This window comes from Salvia miltiorrhiza, chromosome 2 (assembly GCF_028751815.1).
Source record: "Salvia miltiorrhiza cultivar Shanhuang (shh) chromosome 2, IMPLAD_Smil_shh, whole genome shotgun sequence".
NCBI lineage: Eukaryota > Viridiplantae > Streptophyta > Magnoliopsida > Lamiales > Lamiaceae > Salvia > Salvia miltiorrhiza.
Genome location: NC_080388.1, coordinates 15,213,446 through 15,237,454, shown reverse-complemented (window position 1 = coordinate 15,237,454; position 24,009 = coordinate 15,213,446). Strand labels below are relative to the sequence as shown.

The window sequence follows — 24,009 nt, the reverse complement described above, 5'->3', positions numbered from 1 at the left end:
GGTACTTGAGAGGGAGGCCTACTTCTCAGTACCTTTGATGATGAGTAGTGGATGTGGTACATACATGATGAATGTTTAAACTGCGCAGTTACTTATTTATGATGTTGATTATGATAACTGCATGCACAGATTCATTGATGCTAACTTATTCCTGTGTATTGCTGAGATGTGGCAAGTTTCAAACCTATAGCTCTAAGAGCATCTTTCTTGTTTTTCGGCTTTTGCCCACTGAGTATTATGTACTCACGCCCTGCATATATTTCTAAATGTGCAGGCTAAGCAGGGAGCGAGATTGGTCTGGTGCTGATGGGGGAGAGTTTCAATTGATGTAATTTAAATTACTATTTTGCCCTTATGATAATAGAGTCTTGATGTTTGAAATACTTAGTTTCCTTTTTGAGATCAAGCGATACACTCACGGTTATGTGTCTTCATACATATAATCGGTTCGCCTTTTGCTGCGATACTCTGCAAACTATGCTTCCTTATGAAAAATGAACCATACCCGTTTTGTTTTTGTTCGTGAAATTCCTAATAATTAAAAAGTTATGACAATGTTGACGATTTTACCCTTGGCCTAATTTTATGAAGTTTTTCCTTAGCATGCTTTGACGTGAGCTTCCGCATGACGTTCACCTAGTTCTTCTTATCTTTTATTCTTTAAAAATAGTCGTATCGATACTCGTACCCCGCTATTACTAGTGTCGGGTTTTCGGGCTGCGACATTTATAGGCAATTAACCCTAATACTAATAAGGTTTCAAATATATATGTTGATTCGTGTATCACTTTGATTTACTATGGGTGAGAGTTATATATTAACTTGAGTACTATGTATCTTGGGTGATAACGGTCAATATATGATATTTGGTTATCTGTATTAGTACCCGTATCCGGTATAGGATAATGACATCCCCTTAAGGAGCTCAAAATATTTATTGCGTTAAACCCTGCAGGTTGATTAAGTTCAGATGCAATAATAAGGGTTGAGTGGTACTACTTAAGGATTACAAAGAGATTAATTAATATAAGGTGTCAGAGCTTTAATTAATTAATAGATGTCAGATATTTTAAATACGGAGGTCTAATAAGTCTAAATACAAGCCCGACTCATCATCGGTAATAAATGGGTAAGTCAATATTGATTCTCTAGTGGAATGAATTAATATTTATGAATTAATTGTGATCTGCGCTGATCATAAGAATTAATTCATTTGAGGCTCATCTTTATTCCTTGTATCTGATCCCTGGACTGGCCCAAAGTCTCCTGAGCCCAGTAGAAGTCGCCTACTACAGTTATTAAGGACCTAGGTCTGTGTTTTGTCTTTAAATACAGATATATGCTCTTAGAATAAGACAACACAAAAAATTAGGGTTTCAGAGAGCAGAGCAATAAGGAGGCGCCAACTGTAGGGGTCGAATTCTCTGGGAGTTCTCATAGTTCGTTGTCCATCCAACGTTGGGAACTGAGTGGGATACAGTTCAGAAGATCTGAGCTGGAGTCAGATTTTTGTAGGAAAGTAAGTTCTGGCAGTCTCCGAAAAACAGCTATAACTTCCTCTGCAGAACTCCGATTGAGGTCAAACAGGTGGCCACGAAAAGCTCTTTCGAAGACGAACAAGTCGTATTTCTGTAAAATATGCGATTGGAGATCATTTGAGGGGTCAAATGGAGCGTTGAAGTTGGCTAACCTGTTCAGTAACGAATTGGGTCAAAACTGGAGTCTTTTGATTTAATCGTCAACAGCCTCTGCGTTCAATTCACAAGTAAGTGTTTCTAACTCCAAGGTGCAGCACTTAAATTAATAGGAGCATGCTAGGTTTAATCGATGTATGGTGAATTAAGATAATCCAAGAGACGATAATTTTTGGTTTGCTGCTGCTGCTGTTCTTCGTGGTCTGTTGTTTCGTGGGATACTTCATTTTGACGTTGTAATCGTTTTTCCACCACAAAAAAATCTGTGGTTAGATTAGGACTTCAGTTGTTGTTTTTCTTTTTCGGCTGTAATATGTAATTATGGTAAAACGAGACGGAGACGACGACGATCAGACGGAGAACGAAGAACATATTTTTGGAGTGGATGAACAGGTTTCAGGCTGTGCTGCACTCTGGTCCGCTAACTGCTGCACTCTGGCTTCCGAGCTACTGCACTCTCCCTCTGGAGCCGTCTTGGCCCTGGTTCTGAGCAGTCTGGGCTTCGGCTCTGGCTCTGAGCAGTCTGGGCTTCGGCTCTGGTTTTGAGCACTCTGGGCTTCGGCTCTGGCTCTGGCTCTGAGCAGTCTGGGTTTCGGCTCTGGCTCTGAACAGTCTGTGTTCTGGCTCTGGAGCTGTCTCAGCTCTGGCTTTGGGCATTCTGTGCTCTAGTTCTGGAGATGTCTCAACTCTGGCTCTGGGCAGTTTGTGCTCTGGCTCTGGATCTGTCTCAGCTCTGGCTCTGGGCATTATGTGCTCTGGCTTTGGAGCTATCTCGGCTTTGTATTTGAGCTGTCTCTGCTCTGGCAAGAAGCTGTCGCTGCTCTGTTTTGCCAAGGCTGCCGAGGAAGTGGCGCACGTATCTCGAAGCTAACCCTAGGGGTTCCCAAACCCTAGTTTTCCAAGACGGGCCTGATGGAGCTGTTTCAGGCAGTGTTTACATTTTATAGTTTTTCTTTTCTATTTTAAATGTAATAGATTAGAATTGGAATTCCATGAATGGGTCACGAAGAACTTTAGTTCTTTTATTCTGTTCTTTGCATGTCGTGGTGTTAATCATTTTTGCTCTCTGCATGCTATTTTGTCTTTGCTTGTTAATATGTGTTTATTAACTGCGGTTAGACGAGCATGCTAGGTTTATCATTTTCTTAAGCATGTTTTAAAATTCTGCAAGCATGTTTTATGTGTTGCGTTCTAGAAGAGCATGTTTAGGATTATGTGTTGAGCATGATCAAACCTTTTGAAAAAAAAAGACTAAGTGGTTTTAATAATTTTTAAAGTGCTTAAAAATTATTTTAGACCTCCACAAGCGGTCTCTAGACAAAGTGATTGGCGATGTGAGTAAATGTCCACACGCGTGGCTTACTTCATATTTGTTCTTTCACAAGTTTGTCAGATGAGGTTGTTATAAAAAATATTTAAATCCATTAAAGTAGTGGGAGTTATGCAGTAAACGTCCACACGCGTGGCTTACTTGTATGATTTTCACGAGTACTTTGGAGAATGGAATTAAATAAGATAACCAAGAAATTAAATTGAAAGCGGCATGGTCCGAGTGAGTATGTCAATTTTGAGAATTTAATTATCAAGGTTAAATTGTGGTTATTGCTTAGATATCATATCAAGTACAATGTACAACTCCCCGCGGAGTCCCTTCTTGATTATGATATGGTCTAGTTAAGGTCCAACTATTAATTTCCTTTGTCAAAAGGTTAAGTTGACATGGATGGAAATTAAATGACTAGGTGAATAGTCTGGTTGAGGAGTTCGTGTGTAAACGTCCACACGCGTGGCTTGCATATAAGATTCCTTGGGCGGTTGGAGGTTTCAATCAATATTGTTTTATCAAAAGGTTAAAATATTATTGTTACGAATTATGTTCTTCATGTTCTTACATGTTTAATTTGTTTACCTTCAGATATGTCTATGTCTCCTATCATCTCTATTCTTACAAACAATCCTCTCACCGGTCCGAACAATGTTGAATAGAAACGTCATCTTATGTATATTCTTGACGCTGAGGAGCACAGTTTTGTGTTTACTACTCCACGTCCCGCGGCCCTTACTGATGAGTCAACTGATGTGGAACGAGAGGCGCATAAGAGGTGGCACAAGTCAAATAATATGGTCAAGTGCTATATTATGACGACTGTCACAAACCTTGCAACTCCAACATCAGGTCATGAATAATGCGGCTGACATCATGTTGAACCTCACTGAGGTTTTTGGGGAGTCCGAGAGATCTGCTCACTTTAACATAATGAGAGAAATCTTAGCATGTAAGATGAGCGAGGGCAGTTCTGTACACGAGCATGTCATGCATATGATAAATCTTTTTTATAGGCTCGAGTTACTCGGAGGAGGTATCGAAGGGGATGTCAAAGTCGATATCATCCTGAATACTCTCCCCAAGACTTTTGAGAACTTCCGTCTCAATGCCATTATGAGCAAGATCAGTTATACTCTTAACGAGTTATTGAATACTCTAGTTATGGCAGAGGGAGTCTTGGGCAAAGGGAAAGAGGTACTTGTCGCTGCCAAGGGATCTGCTTCTTCGTCGAAAGACGGGAAAAAGAAGTGAAAAGGTCCGAAAGGCAAGGGAGGCAAGGAAGCTAGTGGGAGTGGCAAAGTGGGCGGCCCTGCTGGCGGCGTGAAGAAGCCAACGACAAAGGGAAAGTGCTTCAAGTGCGGCAAGATTGGGCACTGGAAGAAAGATTGTTCGGTGCTAAAGGCAAAGTGACAAGGTACGTCACAAGTTTTAGTAACTGAGACATATTTAGCTTCATTTTCTACTCATTCTTGGGTAGTGGATACGGGGGCAACTTGCCATGTTTGTTACACCTTGCAGGGCTTCAAGCCGACAAAGGAGCTGGGAAGTGATGAAATCACCATCTCCATGGGCAATGCGTCGAAGGTCGCAGCTTTTGCAATTGGAGATTTATCTTTATGTTTTGGTGATGACATTTTAGTTTTGAGAGATATTTTATATGTGCCGGAGTTTTGGCGGAACATAATTTCTATTTCAAAATTGTTTTTGGATGGATATTCAGTTACTTTTGATAGAGGTGTTTCTGTCATGAAAAATAACGTGATTATTTGTTCCAGAATTTTGAACAACTCTCTTTATACTATTACATGTCCGATTAATAATTATGTCCATGTTGCATCTACATCACAAATCTCTCCAAATCCAAATAAAAGGAAATTATTCTCTCGTGAACAATATACACATGCTTGGCACCTAAGGTTAGGCCACATCAATCTAAGCAGGATCCAAAGGCTCGTGTCGAATGGAATTTTGAAAGATTTTCAAGTTGTCCCATTTAGAACTTGCGAATCCTGTATAGAAGGAAAGATGACGGCAAGGCCTTTTAAGGCAAAGGGTAATAGAGCCTTGCATGTGTTAGAATTGATTCACTCTGACTTGTGTGGACCGATGTCCACAAAAGCACGTGGAGGGTATGAGTATTTCGTCACTTTCATTGACGATTACTCAAGATACGAGTATATTTACTTACTTCACCACAAGCCTGAATGCTTTGAGAAATTCAAAGAATTCAAGGCGGAAGTGGAGAAGAGATTGGGTAAATCTATCAAGTCATTGCGGTCTGATCGCGGTGGCGAATACCTCGAAAATGACTTCAAGCAATACTTGTCAGATTCTGGGATTACATCCCAATTGACTGCACCGGGTACTCCCCAACAGAATGGTGTAGTGGAGAGAAGAAATGGAACTCTTTTGGAAATGATACGATCAATGATGAGTTATGCATCGTTGCCTATTTCATTTGGGGATATGCCTTGGAAACAGCGGTTTACTTGTTGAATCTAGTGCCGTCCAAATCGATTCCTAAAACCGCTGTCGAGCTATGTTTTGGGCGTCAGCCCAGTTTGAACCATATAAAGGTATGGGGTTGTCCTGCATACGTGCTAGACAAGGAAGCGAGGAAACTGGAGCCTAGATGCGAAGTAATGTTGTTTGCAGGATATCCAAATTAAGGGAACGAAAGGTGGTTATTTCTATAATCCTAAAGATCAGAAAGTGGTTATTAGCACCAACGCACGATTTTTGGAACAGGATTATACAGATAAACACAAGTCTAAGTTCGAGATTGTCCTTTAAGAAATCGAAGGCAATAGACAGGCGATTCCATCACCCCAGCCAAGTGTGCAAGTGAATGCACCACAAGACACTGCACAAACCATTGTCACAGTTGTACCACCATTGCTTCGTCGTAGTGGAAGGGTTATCGTCCAACCCGATCGATTTATGTTCTTGGGAGAATCTTCGGATCTTCTTCCTGTTAATGAACAAAAGGATATCGACCCTGATAACTTTAGACAAGCGATGGAAGATTTAGATACAGATTCTTGGTACGACGCCATGGTTTCTGAAATAGAATCCATGACTGCTATGGATGTATATGAGAAAACTGAATTACCAGATGGCTTTTTGACCATAGGTAGTAGGTGGGTATACAAGAGAAAGAGAGATTTGAATGGCGAAGTCATAGCTTTTAAAGCTAGACTGGTGGAGAAAGGTATAGGGTATAGATTATGATGAGACCTTTTCGCCGGTTGCCATGCTTAAGTCCATCCTAATACTCCTTGGCATAGCAGCCCACATGAACCTTGAGGTTTGGCAAATGGATGTCAAGACCGCTTTCTTAAACGGTTTCCTTGAAGAAGGAAGGGACATCTATATGCAGCAACCCGAAGGGGTTTGTGAAGAAGGGCGAAGAGCATCTTGTATGGAAGCTAAAGAAGTCCATTTATGGACTTAAGCAAGCTTCGAATTCATGGAACAAATGTTTTGACGAGGTCATTAAATCCTATGGATTTACTCGTTGTGAGAACGAAAGTTGCGTGTCCCGTTTAGATGCCAATGGTGACGCGGTTTTCCTTGCACTTTATGTAGATGATATCCTCCTCATTGGTAACAATGTGGCGCTATTATTGGACAAAAAAAAGTGGTTATCCGAACAGTTTCAAATGAAGGACTTAGGAGATGCAGCGTACATCCTGGGGATCAAGGTTGTTTGTGATCGCCAGAAAAGGATGTTGAGCTTATCTCAAGCATCCTACATTAATACTGTGATTGCTCGTTGTAGCATGCAAACTGCCAAGAAAGGGTTGTTACCTTTCAGACATGGCATTCCTCTGTCTAAGGACATGTGTCCTAAGACGCCTAGTGAAGTTGAGGAAATGAGAAAGGTACCATATGCTTCCGCTGTAGGTAGCCTCATGTATGCGATGCTTTGCACGAGACCTGATATTTGCTATGTCGTTGGCATGGTTGCGAGATATCAGTCAAACCCTGGACTAGGACACTGGACTGCGGTAAAGCATATTCTCAAGTACCTGAAAAGGACTCGAGACTATAGGCTAGTTTACCAGTCAGACAGTCTAACTCCTTTGGGTTATACCGATTCAGATTTCCAGGCTGACCGGGATCAGAAGAGATCTACCTCTGGTTATGTGTTTACCTTGGGAGGTGGAGCCGTATCATGGCGGAGTGCATTGCATACTCCACCATGGAAGCCGAGTATGTAGCTGCTTCCTAAGCTGCTAAAGAGGCTGTATGGTTCCGGAACTACCTCTTGGATCTAGGAGTGGTACCTAATTTGCCTAAGAGTATCATAATTTATTGTGATAACTCGGGTGCAGAGGCAAATTCTAAGGAACCCAGGACCCACAAGGCGACCAAACACATAGAGAGAAAGTACCACATCATACGAGAAATCGGACACAGAGGAGATGTGCTTGTTGAGAAGATCAATACCTTGGAGAACTTAGTTGACCCTTTCACAAAGAGTTTACCGCAGAAGGCCTACGAGAAGTATGCTCGAGGGATGGGATTGCGGTTGATGCCACCCACTTAGAAAACTTTCAGTATAAGTGGGAGAAGTGATAGTGTTGTAATAGCTAGTATTTAAACACATTGTATACTAAAAGTTTGCTTTAGTATAAGTGGGAGATTGTTGGATTTGTAAACTGAAAGCAAGAACGTTTTATGCTTGTATACAATGTTTCATGTGTTCACTATTTAATCTCCTATCTGATTGTGTTCATGATTGCATATGTATGTCCTTTATCTCTATATAAGTTGATTATATGGTGATTAGCAGATCACAGAAGGTCATATAATCGGAATAAACTTAAGAGATATAAATAGATCACAGCCGATATGACTCTAGGACTAGTTGTTGGTCTAGGCTGCAGTATAGATGGAAATAGTTTGTCTTGACTATTTGTCTATACTGGTACGTCATAACGTATTGATAGGATCATAGTGAGATGTATTCTTCTATCTGACATAAGTGAAGAATCAAGATCTCGGTGACTTAATAGAATCTTAATACTAATAAGATTTCAGATATATATGTTGGTTCGTGTATCACTTTGATTTACTGTGGGTGAGAGTTATATATTAACTTGAGTACTCTATATCTTGGGTGATAACGGTCAATATATGATATTTGGTTATCTGTATTAGTACCCGTATCCGGTATAGGATAATAACATCCCCTTAAGGAGCTCAATAAGGTTTATTGCGTTAAACCCTGCAGGTTGATGAAGTTCAGGCGTAATAATAATGTTTGAGTGGTACTGCTTAAGGATTACAAAGAAATTAATTAATTTAAGCTGTCAGAGCTCTAATTAATTAATGGATGTTGCATATTTTAAATACGGAGATTTAATAAGTCTAAATACAAGCCCCGACTCATCATCGACAATAAAGGGGTAAGTCAGTATTGATTCTCTAGTGGAATGAATTAATACTTATGAATTAATTATGATCTGGGCTGATCATAGAAATTAATTCATTAGAGGCCCATCTTTATTTCTTGTATCTGATCCCTGGACTGGCCCAAAGTCTCCTGAGCCCAGTAGGAGTAAAAATTGTCCCTCATAGTTATGGGATCCCTAGGACTGTATTTTGTCTATAAATACAGTTGTCTACTCTTAGAATAAGACATACACAATATTAGGGTTTTAGAGAGCAGCAAATGGGCGCCAACTTTGAGAAGGCCGATTTTCTCCTTGGGAATTCTCATAACTCGTTGTCCATCCAACGTTGGGAGTTGAGCGGGATACAGTTCCGAAGGTCAGAACTGAAGTCTTTCAATTCAGCCATTGACAGCCTCTGCATACAATTCACAAGTAAGTGTTTTTAACTCCAATGTGCAGCACTTAAATTCATAGGAGCATGTTAGGAATTAATCGTTGTATGGTGAATTAAGATATCCGAGAAATGATCCTATTGGGGCGAAAATCCTTCACATATATGTTCACTGTTTTTCTCATCAACTTCAGTTGGTAGTTGTGGTTGTTTCTAAGAGTATCATGGTTGTGAAAGACTTTTTTTGTTATGTCTCCAAGATAGTGAACACCACTGGTGCATCTTGCAAAAGAAAAGATCAACTACTGATGTTAGAACGTGAGAGATTAGTGAAAGAACTCAATGATGAAGTAAGGATGAGTGGAAGAGGCCAAAATCAAGAAACTAGTTTGGCAAGACCGGGGACACTCAATGGGGCTTACATTATTTTTCCTTGCTTTTTTATGTTCTATGTGGCCTTCAGTTGAGAAAGTTTTAAAACATGTACGTGATGATACCACAAGTTCTGATATTAGAAGTAGGGATAATTGCGTGAAAATACACAAACTTTGCCAAAAATCCATATTTGACGCGAAGTTAGGATTTTACATTTTAATACACCAACTTTCGTTGTTGTCCAAATTTGACACGACTTAATTCTTAAAAATTCAAAAAACAATCCCTTTTTGTAAATAATTATACAAAGACCCACTTATGTTATTATTTGGGACATTTAACCCAAAACAAGATATTTCCTTATGATGTTTTCTTTTAATCTTTGATCCGCGCCTAAAATGGTTTAAAAGAAAACATCATAAAGAAATATCTTGTTTTGGTTTAAATGTCCCAAATTATAACATAAGTGGGTCTTTGTATAATTATTTACAAAAGGATTGTTTTTTGAATTTTTAAGAATTAAGTCGTGTCAAATTTGGACAACAACGAAAGTTGGTGTATTAAAATGTAAAATCCTAACTTCGCGTCAAATATGGGTTTTTGGCAAAGTTTATGTATTTAGGTGCAATTTTCCCTTAGAAGTATTGCAAGAGGTTTGCGAATAGATATAAGTTTGTGTTTGCGATGCACTTGATAAACTATGTGTTAGGAATCATAAATGAACTGTCGTTTTCTTTACAAATGAAAGATCAAAATATCGTGCAAGCCATGCCAATGATTGATACTGTGAAAGTTCAATTACACGACTTCAGAATGATTGGATGAGAGATAATTTTGGAGGAAGTCAACAAATTTTGTGAGGTGAATGCTATTCCTTTGATTCATATGGAAGACACTATAACCCGATCTGATTACAAGAGGCAAAGCATCGCTAATGATCATTATTATCGAGTGGAGATTTTTAATGAGGTATTATTTTAACTTTTAAATATTTGATTCATTTCATTTATTTTAAATTTTTATTTCTCAGTAAATTTTAATATTTTAGGTTGTTGATCTAACAATACGAGAGCTAAACACTCGGTTTTCCGAAGCTAGCACTAATTTGCTTAGATGCATGGCGTGTCTTGATCCGAGAAATAATTTCTCTCAATTTACATTGATCATTTCATGTGTTTGACTACTTTATATCCCAAAGACTTTGGGCTAGGTGATTATTTATTATTTCCACAATAACTTTGTGATTTCATTATTAATGTGCATTTTGTGCATTTTTTATAGGTGATTGTCTATGTCTTCCACAACAACTCCGTAATTTCATATCATTTGTTCGACATGATTCTCGATTTTTAGCAATTAGCAACTTGGGAAGTATTGCTCAGGAAACGGTTAAAAGTGGTAATCATTTAGTTTTTTAATTGGTTTTTCAAATGATTGAGTTGATATTGGTTTTACCACCCTTAGCTACTGCTTCTGTTGAAATAACATTTTTTAGCAATGAAGATTGTTAAGACTGATTTGCGAAACCGTATGAAAGATGAGTGGATGAATGACAGTTTGGTCGTGTATATTGAGAAGGAAATTTTCTCAACAATTGACAACGAAAAGATTTTGCAACGTTTTCAGTCAATTGAGTACACGTCGAAATCAACTATCATTGCTTTCTCAAACAAAAACGACTAGCTCGGTTTCGCCAAGTATCTATTGATAGATTATTTGTAATGTAATAGACATATATTTAATGAATGAAACTATTGTACGTTTTTATTATTATGGTTGAACTAATAACAAAAAAATATTTATTAATTAATTATTATATATTATATCCAAAAAAAAAATTATGGGGGCTACCGCCACCAAACTCCGTACGGGTTTAGTCCCTTCCAAACAAAATTCCTGGATCCGCCCCTGCTGACGATTAACCACCACTTTATAGGCCGAGTATTGTCTGAACCTGAATCGGCTCATTCTATCCCCCGATTCCAAATCCGATTCAGCCCGAAACTTCGATCAATGGTTTCATATCAGTTGATTGTGGGCTGGTTCAAGGGTCAGCCCACCGGCTGATTCAGCATGGGCAACCCTAGTTATACCCAATTAGTGTATATAATCAATTTTAGCCTTTAATTTCAATGTTTTTAGTTAATAATTAATTAATAGGATAAATAAATTCATCAGAGTATATAACAAAATTTAAACTTAATTTCTTTTAATAATTTTATTTATAATTCTTTATATTTTAATGTTGATTTTAAAAATAAATACAATTAAAATATGGGGAATGTACACGTTTATGGTTTGTGCCACAAAAGTGATAACTTATCACTGATAAGCACGTTAAAAGTATCTTTAATAGTGACAATGACATTGAATGTGGTCGTGATTTGTGGTTTAAACCAAAATTTACATATCTATTCACGTAAAGTGCATATTACTCCCTTCGGTCCCAGTAGTAGTATTCATCTTTTATTTTTTCACTGTGAGATATTTTAGTATTTAATTTTATTTTTAATAAAAGTAGTTGAAGTTTTTACTTCATTTTAATTTTTTTAACATTCGTATAAAACGTAACTACTTTATTAAAATTAGTGTCACTCTGTCACATATTTTACATATTTTAGTATCTATTTTTATTTTTAATAAAAATAAGTGAGATTCTTACTCTATTTTAATTATTTTAACATTCACAAACGTAACAACTTTATTAAAATTAGTGTCACACTCAAATAAATACTAAAAGTTACACACCTAACTATTTTATTAAAATTTGTGCTACTCTACAAGTTGTTGCGATGGGAGTATTAATTTTCACACATGCAGAAAAGACAAAAAAAAAATTAAGAAAAATATAATTAATGAGGACAACTTTTGCCTGAAAATTTAAAAATAATCAAGAAAGATCTTCTAAACTAAAGAGATGATAAACTCGTGATTAGATTTAGTATCTATGTCTCCAAATTAAATTAATAAAAAACTGTGAAACCTATCAGTAAAAGGATAGGATACGCACCAAACTCTAATATATTATAGTAATTCGTTTATCCATAATCCACCGTATCTTGTATTTCACGTTTCACACTCTCTCCCAAGACTTCCCACCATCACCACCATGGATGATCAAGAAACAGAGCAGCGCCACTCCGAAGATGAACAAATTCCGGCACCGGCAGCTCCAATGGCCGTGCCGGAGTGGAAGAATTACCTGCCGGGGTTTCGTTTCGTGCCCACTGACACCGAGCTCATTCTGTATTACTTGCAGAAGAAAATCAACAATGAGCCTATCCTCTGTGATGGAATTAAAGACACTAATCTCAAACAAGTTAACCCCTGGGACTTGCAAGGTTCAAGATTCTTCGTTTTCAAAATTTTACTATGTGATTTTCTGCTTTTTATAACTCACCGTGAAACAAACTTGTTCTACTTAACGGCTTCAAGTTTCTTTCAGTTTCAAATTATACTGTCTTTATTTTAAAATTTTATGCTGTTCGAACTCAAGAAATATGGAGAATCTTCTTCCCTTTTTTAAATTAGCAATGTCAGTTAATTAGGGTTTTCTCAGCAGTGAAATTGTTTTCACGTTTAAAAATTAGTGTTTTTTTTTGGAAAGATATATGTAGTCAATATTGGTTAGTATATCTACCGTACATGAATTTGTATAGTATAATTTCTGTTGTTTCAATCTAAAGAAAAATAGAGAATCTTTCCTTAATTAGGGTATCCACGAAATTGTTTATAATGTTTGTATTTTGTAATTTTTTGTGTGTGCATATATGTAGTCCATATTCGTTTGTCACCGTTAAAGAAACTAGCTTGTTCTACTCGATCAACAGGTTCAAGTTACTTTATTTTCCAAAGTAATACTCTTTTTATTTATAATTTCCTGGCGCTGAGAAAATTAGAGAAATCTCCCCTGCCCTGAATTCACAATGTTAATTTGTTAGGGTTTGAATGTTCAATTTGTTTTGTTGATTTCATATAGTTCATATTGTTTTGTATATCTATGATACGTGAAATTTGATGATACATGTATATGCAGCGAAGTTTCCGAAACTTGGAGACGACGAATGGTATTTCTTCACACCGAGGGATCGGAAGTATCCAAACGGAGAGCGGCCGGATCGAGGATCGGAGTCCGGGTACTGGAAGGCTACCGGCGCTGATAAACCGGTGATAGTTGGAGATGTAACCGTTGGATTCAAAAAGGCATTGGTATTTTATCAAGGAAAGCCTCAGAAAGGTGTCAAGACTAACTGGATAATGCATGAATATAGGGTTAATGCTGCTGCACGCAAGAAGAGGAGTAAAGATGACATGAGGGTAAATACTTTCCTCTCCATTTATGCTTCAATTTTAAAACATGGTGAAAATTTTCACTAATTTCACACGTTTCAAAGAGAAAAATAATTTTCTTTAAATCTTTTTCATGGTTATTTCTTATTTATTTATTTTCTTCAAGTCCAATTCATAATACTCCCTCCATCCACGAAATGTTGTCCTCAAGAAGGGAGACACGGGTTTTAACAAAAATTGGGCTTACAAACAAAGAAAAGTACGTAGAAAAAATTGATTAAGTTAGTGAGTGGCCGGGGAATGAGGCGCACATGTTTTGTAGACGGATCAATACCAAAAATTGATTAGGACAACTTTTGTTGATGAATCGAAATGACAAATTAGGACAATATATGTATTAATATTTAATTTGGATCCTGTATTAATCTGTCCCAACATGGCGTGTCCAATTTCGATCCGTTTTGATTTTAAATCATGTCATATTTTTTCTACACGGTTTTTTTGCAGTTAATTAATTTGACGATTGGGCTTCAACATGATTTTTTATGCTCAATGTTTCTACAAGATTCTGATTTGAATCTTTTTCGGTCAATGTTTGTATACTTTTTTTTCGCAGTTGGATGATTGGGTTCTATGCCGCATGTATGAGAAATCTACGAGGCTAACAAACAAAAGGAAGAATCCAAATGCAAAGGAGCAAACCGATGATGATTGGGAAACTGCTCCGCTCGAAAATGATGATGATTGTGAAATAGCTGCAGCGGTCGAAAATCTTCCAGGAATATTCCCAGAAAATCCATATCCTTTTAATTATTATTATCACGAGCAAAACCCAGCTTATCTTCAAGATATACTGAAGCAATCCACATTTGCTGGCTATCAAGAAGCCAATCCATCATTTAGTGATGTCTATTTTCAGTTGGATGGAATAGTGGCCCCACCAGTTGAGGAGCAGGGGATCAATATTAATTCATATCTAAATGATGAGCCATTGGGATTGGGATTTCAGCAGCAGCTAAATATAGCTTCTTCTTCATATGTAAATGATGAACCATTGGCATTGGCGTTGGGATTTCAGCAGCTGCTGCCGCCGCAGCCAAATATAGCTTCCTCTTCTACTTGGAGGAGTAATGAAGCTTCTTCTTCATATGTAAATGATGAGCCATCGGCATCGGGATTTCAGCAGCTGCTGCCGCCGCAGCCAAATATAGCTTCTTCTTCTACTTGGAGGAGTAATGAAGCTTCTTCTTCATATGTAAATGATGAGCCATCGGCATCGGGATTTCAGCAGCCGCCGGCGCAGCCAAATATAGCTTCTTCTTCTACTTGGAGGAGCAATGAAGCTTTTTTCCCCGCAAGCATCAACACCAACATTTCTCCTCCCATATACAACCAGATCGACGCCCAGCAAGACATGAAGATCGATGCCCAAGAAAACACATCAAGAGGTTTAGGTTTTAGACATTAGGGGCCGGCACTGTAACAACAGAACAGTTATTTTTTTTTATTTTTTTTTAAATGTTGAGAGGTTTAGGTTTTAGACGTTAGGGGCCGGTACTGTAACAACAGGACGGTTTTTTTTTATGTTGAGTTCGTTTACCCCTCACAGGTTTTTTTTTTTCTTTTTCTCATGAGTTTTTCCTTTCTTTGTTAAACGGCTATTCTTTTCTCATTTAAATTTTTTTTATTAACTGTGTGTGGTGCAGATGGGATCCTCTGTCCCATAATTTAGTGTGTACCACCGTACATGTACCACTCTTAATTTGTTTATTTTATAATTGTTTGTTATAAAAATAAAAAATATTATTATATTATGAACTCTAATTAATATTTATCATTAAAAATTAAAAATTAAAAAATATATATACTCTAACTTTAAATTAATTAACCCAAATAATCAATTATTAATTTAAATAAATAGTTTAAAAAATAATTTTAAACCCTAATTTTATCACCTCTGGCGAATGTTTGGGTGTGTATACATTATCTTCCTATTAAATATTGAAATCCACAAGTTATTTCAGGCATTGGTCGATATCTGGGACACCCTTTACGCATTGATGGCGCCTCGGCGGGGCGTGATTTTGGTCAGTTTGCTCGAACCCTCACTGAAATAGATATGTCTCAAACTTTACCTTCTTCGCTTTTAATTGATGGTGGATAATTCTCTTTTTACGTTGAGTTTGTGTTCGAAAATCTGCCGCTATATTGTAACCGTTGCCGGATAACGGGGCACGCTCAAGATACATGTCGACGTAACAAGGCGGGCATACAGGCGGTAAACCCTGATGATGGTGTGGTTATCAAGGAGGGTATGAAAGCTCCTCATCCTCCTGCTAGTAAGACAAAAACCTCGACTGGAAATCACTGGCACATTGTTTAAGGACGAAAAAGGGTTTTGGAAACTCTGCATGTTCCTGTGGATGGTGCGGTGGTGGATGCTCTTGTCACTACTGTGGAGAATTCTTTTGTTGTTTTGAATGATGATCATGGTGTGGATGCATGTGATGGTTATGAGGGTGAGAGGGAATCGACTTTGGCAGGCGAGGTGTCGGGTTTGGGAGTGGAGAAGAGCGCGGCGGCAGGCGCTAAGCATGATAAGCCGGCTGTTAATGATAAGGAGGTGGACGAGGATATTGAGATGGAGACGCCAGCTGGGAATCCGGCTGAGATTGTTACGACTAGCTGCTGCTGATTTGGAGTCTGCAGGCAATAACTCCCAGGCTAAGAGCTTGGCTCTTGTGAATGCTAAACAAGCTCAAAAACTTGAGCAAGCTAACGAGTTGGTTGGTCAGCAGGCTCAAACAGTGGATGTTAATAAATTTTATGAATTGATACTTTAAATATTTTAATATTGCAGCTGGTGTAACTTGCTTGTTTCCGGTGTTTATCAGTTATGTTTCAATGTAATGTAGGATGATGATATGTTTGGATTCTATTGTAATGCAGAATGATGATGATGATGATGATGATGTTTGATTATGATGTATGAATTTTATTATTAATTTATGTATTTTTAGCTTTTCATATTATGTTTTTAGATTTACTGAAATATAAATTCAAAAAGCAGGAAATTTTAAATATAAATACAAAATAAAAATTGTAATATAGAATAGACAACGGTCTAGTAACGGTTTCTAGACCATTGTCTATCAGATAATAGACAACGGTTTTCCATTTGTTGTCTATGACCACCCTTCAATAGACATGCTTTCATTTACAACAGTTGATTTTGTAATAGACAATGGTTTTTGGCCGTTGTCTATTAGTGTTTTTTTTGTAGTGCGCCCACCCCTGCTCCAGAAGATATTGCTAGTCGTATCAGTCGGTTAGAGAAGCAGGTTAGCCAAGGAATGCAAATGCATGTTGATCAAGCACCGCCTAAGCGATGAGGATGTCCTCCAAAGGGTATGAAGCGTCCGCGTGTTCCATAGCCTCCGGAAGATAGCATAAAAAGTCGCTTCAGAAATGCGGAGGAAATAGGTGAGAAGCCGAGGGACTTTGTTGTTGATCATAGCAGAAGCGCTAGTTTGCGTGTTATGAATAATATTGCCAAAGGCCATTGGTCGGAGGAAATGGAGATGGATGATTTTTACAGTAACATGGATTTTCCTTATTGTTAGGTTTTAGCGCACTGAAGCATTATGCTGTACTGCGTTTTTCTATTGCATTTTTGTTTGACGATCGAGCTTCTTTATGAGCCTCGTGTCACAGCCCGACCTAAGCTAGTGAATAGTTAAGTCGGGAAAAAGTGTGACTGAAAACAAAATAAGAAAATGAAAAAGAAAATAGATCTCAATAAAAAACTCTAGCCTGCTTAAACAATAATTTACCAAAATGTTTGGTAATCATAAGCAATCTTTTCTAAACTCAAAAGCAGACAACTCACAATAACATAACGACAAGTTGTCTAAGTATCAAGTGACATAATTCTGTAAGATATTAGTTTGAAATCTTTGCAACACATCAATAAAGTAAAACGCACTGAGCGTTGCAGCGGAATAGCTTAAGTGGATTACATGTATGAAGACATGGAATCCTGAGCCTAATTTAGTACTTATATATCAAAAGCTTTGCTCTGCTGACATCCATCTGCATCACAGCTTAACCTGCACATTTAGAAAACATATGCAGGGCTGAGTACTAAAAAGGTACTCAATGGTCACATGCCGAAATAACTTGAAAGCTTGCTCTTAGAGCTATATATTGAACTTGCCATCTCAAGCATCACACAGGAGTTTTATTTAAATAACCTGTGCACGCCAAAACTATAAAACTTCTATATATATCATCATATACGTCTGCAGACATACTTCATTGTACTATACCATATCTGCAATGATATCTGTGTGCCGAGAAGGTGGCCACCTTCTACGGTCACTGACCGGCCGATGCGCTAAACCGGCTCACGGTCCTAGACCGGCCGATAGCTAAACCAGCTCACGAACCTAGACCGGCCGATACACTAAACCGGCTCACGGTCCTAGGCCGGCCGATATGCTAGATCGGCTCACGGTCCCTTGTGTACACTAATCCTGTCTAACATCTGGATAGAACAGGATCCGAATTCGATTAACTACTTGTGCTAGATAGGTATCATACAAGCTCATAAAAGTTTTGGCAAGTCAATAACTTTAATATAACCTTACTCATGTAAACATCATTAAATAGTGTGCACTTCACATTTGAGTTTAGAAAGCCCACCTGATCGTGGTCTGACGATCCAGGTGATTCTGAACTATGGATTCACCTTCTTTTGTATATGACCTTCAATATAGATTAACTAACTAAGTAAATAAGAAAATAATATGGATTTAACTTAAAGAATACTTATGTGGGTCTTAGGGTGATATTCCTATTGAAATATGGACTGAAGACTAACTGTTATTGACAACCTTATCAACAAATACCAATATAGATTCAAATGCGGTAGCCACTTTAATTAATACACCCTTTTACGCCTCTTTTTAGAATATGATTCTAGTATCTAATTTATTAATAGCTTCTTAAAAGAATTCTATATGCTCGAATACTTTAATTAATCACTTCTAACTATTAATGACACTACAAGAAAAATGCACATACATAACGGAGTTTCTCCGTTATCTATACCCAAAAAAACCCGTTATATATAGTAGTGTCGTCTATGATGCGCTCATACGTAACGGTAAAAAAACCGTTATCTATTATATTAGATAACAGTACGATACACTCATACGTAACGGTAAAATACCGTTACCTATAGTTGAATAGATAACATTACGATGCGCTCATACGTAACGCTAAAATACCGTTATCTATAGTGTAATAGATAACAGTATGTTGCTCTCATACATAACACTTAGTTACCGTTATCTATAGTATAATACATAACAATATTTTGTACTTTACATAACGATTTTAACCGTTATCTTATCATAATAAATAACAGTTTTTTACTGTTATAAATATTATTATATTCATTGTGTGATTTATTATAGGTAATAATTTTTGTCATTTTTTTGTTAATTTATCTCAAAAAATGAATAAATAACAAGATAATAAAACCATCAATAACATATATATATCATCCAAAACATTAATACATTATGACCCGAATATACCAAGTATCAAGTACATATCATCATTACAATTATTTTGAAAATTGAAAGTACCAAATATCTTATAGCTAAAATAAAATTATGAACATCGACTTAGTATGCTTTCTGCTCTCTAATGAGTCCTTCCGACAATTCACTTGCCTTTTCAGTTCTTGAACACCTCTTCTGCAAAAATCACATTAGTCATAGATATCAGGAGCGAACAATTCGTCAATAACAAATTATTTTATAGAGAAGAAAAGCAAGAACACACTGAAATATTAATCCTCACAATGAAATTTTATTTTATTAAGAAATTAATCCCCAAAAAATGAGTAAAGCAATTAATCCTCACAATTATTCACTTGCCTTTTCAATTCTTGAACACCTCTTCTGCAAAAAATGAAATTATTATGATCAAATCACCTTATAAATGTGATGGAGAACTATTTATATGTAGAAATAACATACCTTGCATAAGTTGGAATTCTACTTTGCAAAAATAAGCTCTGAACTTGAAAAATAAGCCCTGTGAAAGTGAAGTGTAGCCAATGATGTAAAACTTGGATCACTTATTAGCTCCTTCAAATGCCGGAGTAAAAGCTTATTATGCATGCCATAACATAAAAAAAATTACCTTCTGAGAAACTCGAACTGCTTCAGTTAATACATGAACATATGAAGAGAAGCATCAGTTAAGACATGCTGAGAAATAGAAAATATAAAATTAAACCTCTTCGTAACATCAACAATTACTTAGTGTAGTAAGAATCAAGCAATAGGGAACATACCACACATGATGGAATTGATCTGAATCTGAACTATGGTCTGCCTACCAAAACAATTTCACCAATCAGCAAGAAAATATAGGGAATGAATATAGTTATAGATTGAGATAAAGAAAATATATAAGTGAATGAATTTGGTAATCTGCATAATCATATGTAAACTCAAATCAATTTATCCTAAGTATGCCATAAGAATTTGGTAATCTGCACTAGGAAAAAGAAACAATTAATCAATCATAGGAGTTGAAGAAAATGAGCATATAAAGAGATTAAAGCAATACACATTAAGTTATAAATGAAATCAGCCAGAACAAGTTCTAAAAAAACTTACCATTGCAACTTCACCTTTCAACATTGTAGGAATGCCTTCTAGCAATCCCACTATGATCTTGCTTTTGCCCAATACCTGTCGTTTTGGAATACCAATGCCTGTAGTTAAGAGAGGTGGCAAGTAAGATAGTCTCTTGCCATGTGAACATAAACATGAAAGCTAAGCAAATACTAAGTTTAGCTTTAACATGTGATCAAAGAGCCACTGCAAAAGTAACCCTGAGCAACAGGGAAAGAACTATCCAAACAAATGCTAAACAAAAGAAGCAAAGAATAGCTATAGCATGAATTGTGAGGCCCTAAGTATAATCAAGTGAACACACTCCGACCCATGGCCATCTAATTCTACTTATATATCTTTACATTGTAATTGTGAATATTCTATAAGAACTAATTCAACTAGGACATGAACAAGTATCAATGACAAAATCAATCCTACTGTAACAAACAGAGCTGCCTCTCCCCTTATCTTGCCACCTTTTATGACTACAATTCTATATAGGTAAACTCTTTCCACACCTATGATACCAAATGCTTAACTCACCTCCAAAATCAGCTCGAGTCGACTCAACAACAACCCCATCTAGTGTCTATATTGTACAATGATATATAACCTGCAGAAAGCATCAATATGAATTAAATCGCTTTCATTTCTCCAAAGATGAAGTTTCACGAGCTACTATCACAACACTGTCAACCTAATCACCCTCCGTCGGTGTCTTTTCACCAGCTCCAGGCCTTATCAACACCTTCAGCTTATCCTAAAAACCATTGATCAAGTTTACAGAAGAATCGCCTTCGAAGATGAAGTAAACTGCCCATTTCCTATCATCTACAGAATAGATAAACACAAACATATATGTTATCAGCTAGTTTCACGTATCAAATTAAATTAAAATACACTAACCGCACCCATCATGTTCCAAAAAATTTCACGGATCAAAATCAATTAAAATTGTAGGACAATAACCGAAACTCAATCGAAACCAGTGACATTTTACACAGCACAAAAACAAATTAGAACTGGTTGAGCAGCAAAAGCGGAAACCCTAACCTTAATTAATTTCGCAAAATAAATGGAAATATTTGGAAATTGGGTTCTAATTGCAGCGGAAATTGGGTCTTCGAAACTACTGCTGCTATAGAGTCTGTGGACGGAGACGCCGAGGCTGAAGGAGGCGGTGCGACGGAGAGCAGGTGGCGCAGCGGGGACTAGGCAACGCGTCTAGGGTTAGCAGACGACAGGCGAGATGGAAACCGCGACGCCTAGGGTTAGCGACGAGGACAGGGGCTGCGAGAAGGGGAAGCGCGGAGCCTAGGGTTAGTGATGTAGACAGGGGCGGCGAGATGGGGTGGCGCAGCGTCACAGGCGGTGCGGGTCGCGGTGGCGAGATGGGGGCAGGCTGCGAGATGGAGGCAGGCTTGACTGCAGTTAGGAAAGAAGAGAGGGGGGGTAGTAATTTGGGGGTTAGGGAGTGATTTCAATTTATGGTTTTTTTTTTCTTTTTTTCAGATTTGCAGTTTTTTTAAATGAAAAATTATACTAATAATGTTTACTTAAAATAATTTGAAATGATAATTTAAAATTATTTCATTTTCAGATCATTTTTAATAATTAAATTAACTCTAATTTATTTAAATATGAATTTATAAATAAACTTTTTTATTTTTTTATTTTTAAATAAATAGTTTTTGTTAAAAAATATAATATGGTTTTAAAAAAATAAATTGATAAAAAAATTGAAAAAAGGAATTTAATAATTAAATTAACTCTAATTTATTTAAATAAGAATTTAAAAATAAACTTTTCACTTTTAAATTTTTAGATAAATAGGTTTTTGTTAAAAAAAATAGATATATTATGATTTTAAAAATAAATAAATAAAAAAACTGAAAAAAATATGATGTTCATACATAACAGTGATCGTAACGATTAAAATAACTGTTACAAAAGACGTTCATAGATAACGTATCTCATAACGGTTTAGAATTACCGTTATGTATCCATGCTCTTACATAACAGTTTTGGTAACGGTTTAGGATTACCGTTATGTATATGACTAATAGATAACGCTCATACATAACGCATTGCTTTATACCGTTATAAATGTATATACATAACACTACATACATAACGGAAATTTATCAAAACCGTTATCTATGTCAAAAAGGCGCTCATAGATAACGGTTTTTAAAAAAAACTGTTATATATGATGTGTTATGTATGTGCATTTTTCTTGTAGTGTGAATAGCTAATCTTATTTACATAAATTATTGGGCTCAAATGATAATAATGCAGCCCATTGAATAAATCAAAGGTCCAATTAAAACAATCCTATTACCTAGTTAATCAAAAGCCCAACAGATAGTCACTTAATTTAGCCCATTAGAGAATTAATAGGCTCCTCAAAATTAACCTGAGCCCAATTAAATAAATTAACTATTTTCTGATTTAATAAGCAATTTAGAATTTTAGAAAACATTTTAATTCTTCTTTCTTAACTCATTCAATTCTCTTTTATTGAACAGAACTCTTTTCTCTCTCTCTCTGCTCTCCACCGCCCCTCTCTGTCCCTCTCTTTCCCGGCGAGCGTCGCCGGCCTTTGCCGCCTCCGGCGCGGCGAGGTCGGCCTCTTCTCTTCCCCCTTTCTTTCCTTCCATTTCTTCTCATTTCTCCTGAATTTAGAATAGATCTAGGGTTTCTAAATTTCCTGAAGTTTGTTCCTCCGATGAACTCCGCCACTGCCGCCGCCGTGCTCGTCGCGCCGCCACCCCCTCTGATTCAGGTAAGCATCCCCATCTCTCTTTCTCCTTTTCTTTCTTCCTTTCTCTGCTCCTCTATCTCGATCTCTCTCTCTTTTCTGGTCGGGCCGCGGCGGCCGCTGCGAGCCGCGACGGCGCATGCAGCGCCGGTGGTCGCCGCCGCCCTGCACTCCCCTCTCTCTCTCCATCTCGTTCTATCCGTCTCTTTCTATTTCACTCTCTATCTCCCTGGTTTAATCTCCCTCTCTATCTCTCTTTCTCAACCTCTCTCTCTGCTGTCAGTAGCCACCACGGCCGCCGTGGCGCCAGCGGCCACCGCCGCCAGCCATGCCTCCGCTGCGGTGGCTCGCGGCGGCTGCTGCCACTACTAATTCCCAATTCAAAATCTCATTCCAGCAAACTTCCAATCTAATTTCTATTTCAGTTTTAACATCACAAAATAATAGATCTCAAACTATTTTCTGTTCCAGGAGGAATCGGTGATTCAAGATGGTTTGAGATGGTTTCATCGGCAGTTCATCTACAGCCCAAGACTCCCGTTTAAAGACTCAGCCTTTTATTATTGAATTAACTGTTGTAACTAAATGTATTCTCAAAGTGTTAAAGAAAATTGATGTTATCTCTACTATTCTTGATTTCTATCTAATGAGTGATTACCAAGTTATAGGAAGAATACTACCTGCTTGCGTGCTGTGATAACTGTTGGGGATGATTTATGTTTTGGATGGATATTTGCTTTGCTGTTTGGAGTTTGCAGAATGGGAAAAAAAAATGAGATTTACGATAACTCATCGTATTTATACTCGTTTGAGTCGGTTTGATGGATTTAGCTGGGTGTAAAATTGAGAGCTGAGTGTAAAGTTGGAAGATACGTGTAGTATCATGCTCTACGTGTTCTTTCACAAAAAATCTTGTTTCTTCACAGGATAAATGCAGCCAATTTGATCTGATCAATCCATTCAAGAATAGGATAACAGTGGGGTTAATGAAATTGGGCTTCTTATTACACTTTGGGCCAATAACAGTTATTGGGCTAATCTAAAACTGAATTCATATATAATAACTTGGGC

At 37.2% G+C, this 24,009-nt stretch overlaps 1 protein-coding gene and 1 long non-coding RNA gene across 2 annotated transcripts; both read left to right on the top strand.

Annotated features, from left to right (window-relative positions):
- The first annotated feature begins 12,260 nt into the window (after positions 1 to 12,260).
- Positions 12,261 to 15,168, top strand: LOC131011333 (NAC domain-containing protein JA2-like). Its single transcript, XM_057939113.1, has 3 exons — positions 12,261 to 12,530; positions 13,226 to 13,506; positions 14,096 to 15,168. The coding sequence occupies exons 1-3, from the start codon at positions 12,299 to 12,301 to the stop codon at positions 14,945 to 14,947; spliced, it is 1,365 nt and encodes a 454-aa protein (XP_057795096.1). The 5' UTR covers positions 12,261 to 12,298; the 3' UTR covers positions 14,948 to 15,168.
- Positions 15,169 to 22,662: 7,494 nt separating this feature from the next.
- On the top strand, positions 22,663 to 23,567 carry LOC131011332 (uncharacterized). The gene is made up of 2 exons (XR_009096865.1): positions 22,663 to 22,962; positions 23,410 to 23,567. It is a non-coding gene; the product is annotated as an uncharacterized LOC131011332 (long non-coding RNA).
- The last annotated feature ends 442 nt before the right edge of the window (positions 23,568 to 24,009 follow it).

What these genes read in the sequence shown, in the direction of transcription:
- LOC131011333 (XM_057939113.1), top strand. Translation starts at nt 12,299, where the DNA reads ATGGATGATCAAGAAACAGAGCAGCGCCACTCCGAAGATGAACAAATT. An exon ending in TAACCCCTGGGACTTGCAAG is followed by an intron (nt 12,531 to 13,225) that starts GTTCAAGATTCT and finishes ATGTATATGCAG; the next exon opens with CGAAGTTTCCGAAACTTGGA. An exon ending in GGAGTAAAGATGACATGAGG is followed by an intron (nt 13,507 to 14,095) that starts GTAAATACTTTC and finishes TTTTTTTCGCAG; the next exon opens with TTGGATGATTGGGTTCTATG.